The sequence below is a fragment of the Chaetura pelagica genome, unplaced genomic scaffold (genome assembly GCF_000747805.2).
Source record: "Chaetura pelagica isolate M959 unplaced genomic scaffold, ChaPel_1.0 scaffold120, whole genome shotgun sequence".
NCBI classification, from domain to species: Eukaryota; Metazoa; Chordata; class Aves; order Apodiformes; family Apodidae; genus Chaetura; species Chaetura pelagica.
This window is the reverse complement of record NW_009951952.1, coordinates 540715-550313: the sequence shown is the minus strand read 5'-3', so window position 1 is coordinate 550313 and position 9599 is coordinate 540715. Positions and strand designations below refer to the sequence as shown.

The 9599-nt window shown below is 46.0% G+C and overlaps 1 protein-coding gene across 1 annotated transcript in view; it reads left to right on the top strand.

The window, feature by feature from the left end:
• The window catches only part of EPHA1 (EPH receptor A1), a 38621-nt gene that overhangs the window by 20910 nt on the left and 8112 nt on the right, over positions 1 to 9599 (top strand). The window contains exons 5-8 of the mRNA XM_009998388.1: positions 4511 to 4666; positions 5585 to 5917; positions 7192 to 7316; positions 7420 to 7579. Coding sequence (XP_009996690.1) covers positions 4511 to 4666; positions 5585 to 5917; positions 7192 to 7316; positions 7420 to 7579 — 774 coding nt within the window. The remainder of the gene's footprint in view (positions 1 to 4510; positions 4667 to 5584; positions 5918 to 7191; positions 7317 to 7419; positions 7580 to 9599) is intronic.

The window sequence follows — 9599 nt, the reverse complement described above, 5'->3', positions numbered from 1 at the left end:
GGCCCTGCGGGAGCACAGGCCCCGCAGCGGCTCCCCGGGGGTCAGAGCTCACTGTTCCTGCAAAGGTCCTCAACCCACGTTTCTCTCATTTACGTTCTGACTGACTCAGCCCGGCAGTAAGAAGGCGTGTATGTCATCCTGTGTTTGTGGCTGGTAACCATGTTAGGGCCTCTGTTACACACGTCTGTGCCCCTCTGCTTGGTTTGTTTTTCATGGTGCTATTAGTTTTCCTAACCCAAACTGATCCAGTGTCAGGAATTTTTAAAATTCTTAATGCTGGAGCAAAATGACCAGAGGCCACAAAGCTTTCCATCTGTGCTCCAGCATGTAGAAGTGCTCTCACTTGTTAGAAGTCTAGAGATCAAAATAACTTGTCTTCCTTTTGCCTCTTTCTGAAGGAGATTATTTGATCTTGAATATATTGCCTATTTATGAAGGAGATGATTTGATCTTGCATATAAATGGAATGTCTCTGGGCTAGTGACAGTCAATGCTTGAGCCTCTTAATTCTTTCAACAGTCTTTGCTGTCATTAACCACATCGTTGTATGATGGTAGCTTGGAATGACAGACTCATTCCTGAGTAGTTTGGTTATTTCCTGAATAATAAGGGTGTAGATGATGAAATATTCTATAAGCAGCTGGGAGAGGTCTCACAATTGCTCACCCTTGTTCTCGTGGGGGACTTCAGCTTCCCAGATGTCTGCTGGAAATCTAACACAGCAGAGAGGGAACAGTCCTGGAGGCTCCTGGAGTCTGTGAAAGATGACTTCCTGACCCAGCTGCTGAGTGAGCCAACTAGGGAAAGTGCCCTGCTAGACCTGTTGCTTGTTAGTAGAGGTCTTGTGGGGGATGTAGAGGTTGGAGGTTGTCTTGGGCAAAGTGATGAGAGTTTTCAATTCTTGGGAGAAGCAAGGGGCAGAGCCAGCAGAACTGCCACCCTGGACTTCTGGAGGGCAGACTTCAACAGATTTTTAACTTGTTCAGTAGCCTGATTGTCAGAATCCCTTGGGAATCAATTCTGAAGAGTGTAGGAGTCCAGGAAGGCTTGGACACTCCTCAAGGAGGAAGTCTTGAAGGCCAGGAGCAGGCCATCCCCACGTGCCGTAAGGAGAGCCAGCAGCATAGAAGACCAGCCTGGCTGAACAGGGAGCTTTAGCTGGTGCTCAGGGAGAAAAGGGGAATCTATGGCCTTTGGAGGAAGAGGCAGGCCACTCACAAGGACTACAAAAATGCTGTGAGGCTCTGCAGGGAGGGAATTAGAAGGTCCAAAGCCCAGCTAGAAATTAATCTGTCCCCGATGGTAAAGGATAATAAGAAAAACTTCTATATATTCTATATATTAACAACAAAAGAAAGATCAGAGAGACCCTCTATCTGCTGGTGAAGGAGGAAACATGGTGATGAAGGATGAGGAAAAGGCTGAGGTGCTAAATTACTTCTTTGCCTCAGTCTTTAGTAACAGGACCAGTTATATAGAGGGAATCCAACGCCCTAAGCTAGACACCTGGGACCAGAAGCAGAATGACCCCCCACAATCCAGGAGAAAATGGTTGGTGACCTGCTGCACCACGTAGATGTGCACAGATCTGTGGGGCCAGATGGGATTCATGCAAGAGTGCTGAAAGAGCTGGTGGGAGTGCTCACCAAGCCACTTCCCATCATTTATCAGCAGTCCTGGCTGACTGGGGAGGTACCGGCAGACTGGAAATCAGCCACTGTAACCCCCATATATAAGAAGGGACAGAAGAATGATCTGGGAAATTACAGGCCTGTTAGTTTGACTTGGGTGCCGGGGAAGCTGATGGAGCAGATCATCACGAGTACCATTATGCAGTACATGCAGAACAACCAGGTGATCAGGCCCAGTCAGCATAGGTTCATGAAGGGCAGGCCCTATTTGACTAATCTGATCTTCTATGACAGGGTGACTCACTTATTGGATGAGGGAAGGGCTATGGATGTTGCCTACCTTGACTTTAGCAAGACCTTTGACAGGGTTTCCCACAGCATTCTCCTAGAGAAGCTGGCTGCTTGTGGCTTGGATGTGTCCATGCTTTGCTGGATAAAATCTAGTTGGATGGGTCGATAGAGTCGTGCTGAATGGAGTTAAATCCAGCTGGTGGCCGGTCACTAGTGGTGTTCCCCAGGGCTCAGTGCTTGGTTTAACATCTTTACTGATTACTTGGATGAGGGGCAGAGTAAGTTGGCAGATGACACTAAGTTGGGTGAGACTGTCAATCTGCTTGAGGGCAGGGAGGCTCTGCAGAGGGATCTGGACGGGCTTGGTCGATGGGCCAATGGCATGAGCTTCAATAAGGCCAAGTGTTGGGTCCTGCACTTGGGCCACAACAACCCCAACAGCATCACAGGCTTGGGGAGGAGTGGCTGGAGAGCTGCCCAGCAGAGAGGGACCTGGGGGTGCTGATTGACAGTGGCTGAACATGAGCCAGCAGTGTGCCCAGGTGGCCAAGAAGGCCAGCTCCATCCTGGCCTGCATCAGGAATAGTGTGACCAGCAGGACCAGGCAGGTGATCCTGCCCCTACATTTGTCCTTGGTGAGGCTGCACCTTGAGCACTGTGTGCAGGTTTGGGCACCACAGTATAGGAAGGACATTGAGATGCTGGAGAGGATGCAGAGAAGAGCAACTAGGCTGATTAGGGGTCTGGAGAACAGGTCTGATGAGAAGAGGCTGAGGGAGCTGGGGCTGTGCAGGCTGGAAAAGAGGAGGCTGAGGGGAGACCTCATTGCTCTCGCTGAGAGGAGGTTGTGGTGAGGTGGGTGTTGGCCTCTTCTCTCTAGAGGCTAACCATAGGACAAGAGGAAATGGGGTCAAGTTGCACCAGTTCAGGCTGAGTATTACAGAAAGAGTGGTGAGGCCTTGAAACAGGCTACCCCTGGAGGTGGTAGAGGCTCCGGCCCTGGAGGCATTCAAAAAACCATGGTGTGTCAGGGTCAGCAGTCATGAGGGGGTAGGGCTGATGGTTGGACCTGATGATCTTGAAGGTCTTTTCCAACCATAATGATTCTGTGATTCCATTAAATTGGAAGGTGCTGCTTGCTCCTGCTTGGGATTAATTCTTCTTTCTGTGCTCTTCATGCTTAAGTGCTGCAAATCCTTTTGGCCTGTGTACTGTCCGTATCCCCACATGGTTGTGTGATGGTGTTACTATGCAACTTCACAGTACTACACAAGGCCAGTTGATATCACCCAGTGTTAATGGGACAATCTGCCTGCCGTCCCAAGGCAAGAAGAGGGACCAGTAAGAATGAGATTAAGCCATTTCTCTGATGGCATTCTAGAGAGATCTCAGTGTACAGTGAGAAAAATTACTCTTCCTGAGACTGATGTTGAAGAGCCTCGTTTGACCTGTGTTAGTGGATTTTATTTTAGGTCCCTCAGCTGTTCCTTTGTGTAATATGGTAGGAAAGGCTGGAGTGGTTTTTGTTTTCTGAATAAAGGATCATTTCCTATACTGTGCTCCACCACAGTAAGTAATTTGTGTCAGGCTCCTGAGCAGATAGCTTTGGGGTGTTCTCTGTTGGGATATCCTGAGAGATTACATAGGACATTGTAGCTTTTGTAGTACATTACTAAAAAGGTGATTCCCTCAGTGCTCAAGTTAAATGCAAGGTGGTAATCATGGCAGGAAGGTACTGTATGCATTTCTCAGCTTTCTGATTAGCGATAGTTTGTTTATTTAGTTTAAGAAAATTTGATAGATTCATTTAGCACAGGCCAGTAACCTCTTAAATTCACAGGTTACTTCAACCTGATAGTAGATACAACTTGTTGTAAATTCAACAGGTTACTTCAAGCTAATAGTGGTGCAGCAAGAATAGTGTATCGGATATATACTTAGTTGTGGCTGCTTATTTTTGTAGGACTGGAAATGGCAAGCACCTGGCACCAGTCAGTGTGTGTTGGCTCCATAGCCAGTTACACTCAGTGCTGTTGAGTGAACGTAGAGTTACGCAGATATTCCTCGCAGCCCTCCTATGTGATGCTCTGGTACAAAACTTGAAATCAGAGAAGATATTTCTGCTCAAAAGCCTACTGAATCACTTATGAAGTTGGTAAGAGAGGACTCTGAGGAGTACAAGGACTTGGAACTAGTATTTGGAGCTCTTATTTATGGTGTGGAAAATGTAAGGGGCAAAGTGGGAACTAGTCTGGGTTTATGTTGAAAGAAGTCTCTGAGACTGACCAGCAAAAATTCGTTTTCATGCAGCACCCATGGGGAATGAGATACCTCTTCTTCAGTCTCCAAGTCCTATCATAACCTTGATCCTACCTTGAGCTTGCATCTACTCTCTGTCTGCTCTGAGGAGATGATTGGTCTAGGTGACCTTCAGAGGTCTCTTCCAGCCTAAATATTGCTGTGAGCTAGGAAAATGGAAGAAAAGCAAACAGATAAAGAAGTGTTCAAGTTGAACAAAACTGGCAGGTGGTTTCTTACTGGTCTTGGTTTGTTGTTGATCTTACGTTGCCTTGTTTGCCTCTTCACAGCCTGCCAGAGAGGGTTTTACCGTCACTCCCTGGAGACTAAACGCTGCCTGAAGTGCCCCCCCAACAGCTTCTCCAATGACTCAGGAGCTGTGTCTTGTTCCTGCAATGCAGGTTTCTACCGTGCACCTTCAGAGGGCCAGAACATTGCTTGTACCCGTGAGTCCTAGATAGAAAAACCAACAATACCTATGCAGGCTGGGGGATTAACTTGCTGAGAGCAGCACTAGGAAGAGGAACTTAAGGATACTTGTGGGCCAAAAATTGGATGTAAGCTGACCGTGTGCGCTCACAGCCCAGACAGCCAGTTGTATCCTGGGCAGCATCAAAAGAAGCGTGGCCAGCAGGTTGAGGAAGGTGATTCTCCCCCTCTGCTCTCGTGAGACCCCGCCTGGAGTACTTCATCCAGCTCTAGGGTCCTCAGTATGAGTGAGACATGAAGCCATTAGAGTCCAGAGGAAGGCCACAAAAATGATTAGAGGGATGGAACACCTCTCCTATGAAAAAAGACTGAGAGAGTTGAGGATGTTCAGCCTGGAGAAGAGAAGGCTTTGGAAATACCTTATTGCAGCCTTTCAATAATTAGAAGGGACATATAGGAAAAATGGAGGAAGACTTTTTAGCAGGGTCTGTACTGACAGTACAAAGGGCAATGGTTTTAAATTGAAATAAGGTAGATCTAGATGGGATTTGTTGAAGACATTTTTTATGGTGGGGGCAGTGAGACATTGGAGCAGGCTGTTCAGAGAAGTTGTGGCTGCCCTCTCCCTGGAAGTACTTAAGGCCGGGTTGGATTTGGCTTTGCGTAACCTGATGTAGTGAAAGATGTTCCTGCTTATGGCAGTGGGATTGGGCTGGATGACCTTCAGAGGTCCTGTCCAACCCAAATCATTCTGTGATTCTATGAGCAAGGACATGGGAGGAAGCAAGATGTTGGGAAATGGGGATGAGAGATCAGAGAGGGAGAGGCTGAGAGAACAGAGGGCTTAATTGGAAAGGCATAATCAGATGAGAAACTGCCATGGTACTTTGGGTATTAGCAGCTGGATCTCATGCTTTCTTTCATGTTTCTTGCAGGCCCCCCCTCAGCCCCCCGCAATGTCAGCTTCTCCCTTACTGGCACACAGCTGAGCCTGTGGTGGCAGCCCCCCAGTGACCACGGTGGGCGGAAGGACCTGACTTACACAGTCTTCTGTCAGCGCTGCCACTTGCTGGCGTGCGAGCCCTGTGAGGCTGGCGTGGTGTTCTCCCCCGGTGCCTCTGCTCTCACTAAACCTGCTGTGGATGTGGATGGCCTGGAAGCTTACACCAACTACACCTTTGCTGTGGAAGCCCATAATGGTGTCTCAGGAATGGGACCTGCTCCTCAGAGAACTGCTCCAGCTGTCTGGGTCTCAGTTGGACATGCAGGTTAGCAGAAGCAGAGAAAAGTTATTTCTGCTCATCAGGAAAAGGAAGAGGAATCTCTGTGAATGTTTAAGGTTTCTCCATCTTCTCCTTCTGTCTGCACATGTGTTGGTATGGTATAATAAAGACTCTAAGGTACCTCTGCTTCTGGCATGTAAAGCCCATCAATCATATTCCTTGCAAGTTAAAGAAGCAGTAGTCATTACCCACCAAGAGCTATGAATCCACCAAGGACTTAGCAGAGGTGAGGAGGATAAAGCCTTCCCTGTCATACACTGGTGTAGTCCAGCCTAAGTATTCTTACCTGTGTGACAGGAAGAACAGGGTCTGTGGCATGGAATGTTTTTCATGACTTGGATATTTCAAGAAATCCAACCAAACACAATGCAAACCGTGTTGTAACTGAAAGAAAAAAAAAAAAAAAGGGCAAAAAAACCCCGAACAGCCCAACCAAATAACAAACCCAAACCAAAACCCCAAAAATGCTTTGAAAGCGTGGAGAAATGAGGATGTTAAAAACGTGCGAGTTCTTGACACATTTCTGTAGTTTAGCTTCAAGCTGGCTGATTTGGCTGTCCTGTGTGTACTCTCCAGAGTGCTGTGAAATGTGATTATAGAAAAGTGACATTGCAGTGCTCAGAAGCCCTTGGTGCTTTCCCCAAGTTCTAATTCAATAACGAAACACAACTTTTCTTCCTGACACTATACAGGGGCAACACAAGTAGAAGAGCAGAGCTACTTCTAGCTGGCCTTATCACTTCCTGGTGATGAAGGGCAAGGGGAGAACCAGGCTTGACTCTTCAGTCCTTGCAGACTGCTGAGAATTATCTTTTTATTCATAAACAGCATACATTTGCAGTCAGCTGAGACTTTGAGCATTGAATTTCACTGCACCTTTATGAGATGGAGCTGCATTCATCAGTCACATAGGCTAGTTGTGTTACTGCTGCTGTAAGAGCATGAAATGCTAACATTTTATTTCAAATTGAACACTTCCAGTGCAGTGCTGGATTAAACGTAATTTCTTGGAACACTGATTTTGTTTTGAAGGCCAAACAGAGTTACACCTCCACTGTTGGGGTAGAAACATACTATTCACAGGACCTCATTACCCTTTTGTCACTGAAGAGAAAGATGAGGGAGTGGCAGTGGTGATGAGAGTTCCATGAGAGTGCATGTTATGACCAGAGAAGGAAAGAGAGGAGCTGGTGGAGAAAGGGCCTGGTCTGCATTATTTTTGCACTTCTTCCTGATGTTCTCTGTTCTCTCCCCTGCAGCTCCAGTGACAGTATCCCAGTTTATCCTGACACAAAGAGATGACAGTAGTCTTTCTGTTTCTTGGCTTGCCCCACGGCATGGCAGCCGGGCCTCAGTGGAGTATGAGGTCATGTTCTTTGAGAAGGTGAGGCCTACCTTATTTTTTCTTCCCCCTTTTAACCCAAAGGTTGGAAGTGTCCTTTGTGTTCCATGTGTGTTTGTTACTTGACCCTGTTTGATTTCTGCAGGGAGAGGAGGCGCGTTACACAGTGAAGCACCTTCTTGAACCAAATGTCACACTGACAGACCTGCAGCCAGACACAGCCTACCTGCTTCGTGTGAGATCCATCACACCCCTTGGACCTGGACCTTACTCCCCAGAGCAGGAATTCCGCACCCTTCCACCAGGTAAAGGACAACCGCTGGTATCTCATCTGGAAGAAGCTCACTTCTCCATCGTGTCATATATTCACATGATACATTGATCTCTTTTTGTGTTCTGCTAGCTGTAAGGTACAGACACCACACTCTTGAATTCCTTGTCACCAGGGCCAAGCCTGTTTCTTTGTAACAGTATAGAATGAGGAGACAGTTATCCTATTTCCTTGCTGTTGTACAAAATTCACTTATGTTTTCCTGTTCTGACCTGATCAGCCTCAGGTTTGTACTGGCAAATTACTCACCAGCTCTTCTTGTAGTCCTCCTGAAAGACATTTTGATTCTGGCTAATATTTCTAATTTTGAATGTTAGCAAAACAATTACCATATGGCTCCTTCTGTGTGAAAATTACTAATGAAAAGAGCTCCAAAGACCTCACCACTGTATTTTGCAGCTTTACCATTTCCACTCAGTGTAATCCAGCCCCTGAATGTAACTCTGCCTCAAAAGATGGTAAATGGTGTTGAAAAAATTCTCCACCAAAGCACAAAGTGTAGAAGGCCAAGCTATTGAGGCCACAAGGAAGACCTTCCTCTTATGTCAAGTAACAACTCATACAGGCCTCACATCCAACCTCCTGTTTTCTTGGATTACCCAGAGACTTCTCCTTTATAAAAAATTTTCTGTAACGTAGTTTGCTCTTTCCTCATCCCATACACTTCATGGATCCTCCTGGTCCTATGGATAAGTTAAAATACATCTGTTGGAATGATACCTTTGAAAGATGAGTTTTATTGTAGTGAAATGAGGACTTGGAAGAAAGCAAAGGCATACCTTAATATAACTAAATGGCTAACTGTGTAAAAGGAATTGTGATACCATGATTGGATTGGATTTTTTTTAGCACCAGCAGCTTTTGGTAAAATTTTAGTGAAATCACAGTACTGAATGATGATGACATAAATTATCTTTAACCAGTAGAACGTACCACAAAGGTAAAAAAAGCAAAAAGCTGTACATTAACGTGTTACCTTAGATGCTTTTATTATAGAAATAATCCTGGGGGGCATTAGAAAGGGTGTGGTTAGTAGGTCAAGGAAGGTTCTCCTGTCCCTCTATTCTGCCTTGGTGAGGCCACATCTGGAATATTGTGTCCAGTTCTGGGCCCCTCAGTTCCAGAAGGACGGGGAACTGCTTGAAAGAGTCCAGTGCAGAGCTACAAAGATGATGAAGGGAGTGGAACATCTCCCTTATGAGGAAAGGCTGAGGGAGCTGGGTCTCTTTAGCTTCGAGAAGAGGAGACTGAGGGGTGACCTCATCAGTGTTTACAAATATGCTAAGGGTGAGTGTCAGGAGGACAGAGCCAGGCTTTTTTTCAGTGATGACCAGTGATAGGACAAGGGGTAATGGGTGCAAACTGGAGCATAGAAGGTTCCATGTGAATATCAGGAAGAACTTCTTTCCTGTGAGAGTGACAGAGCCCTGGGACAGGCTGCCCAGAGAGGCTGTGGAGTCTCCTTCTTGGGAGACATTCAAACCCACCTGGACACGTTCCTGTGTGATGTGCTCTGGGTGACCCTGCTCTGGCAGGGGGGGTTGGACTGGGTGGTCTTTCGAGGTCCCTTCCATTTTCTTTCTGGATGTTTTCCCAAGTCTATTTAGGGAAAATATTAAAAAATGTAGTTTCTCATTAGATATGGATATGAACACTTTTTATTAATATATTTTTACTTTTTAAAAATAGTTTTAGAAGTTATGTGATACAAGGTTTAGAAACATACACTTCACCTAAAAAGGTAACTCACTGTTTCCTCTGATGAATACTGTGTGGAAATGGATGGCTTTAATTTTAGACTCTAAATGGAAGAAGACAACCTGTGTTATGTGAATGCTATTCAATTACAAAATGAAACCACCTGACACTTAGTTTTGAGAAGGCAAGTTCATAAGTCAGTACCTGCTTCTTTCAAAAGTCCTAAGCAGACAGGAGCTTCTGTCAAGGTAATTGGGCAAAGGACCAACCCAGATATAAGATGGAAGAGGAGGGTG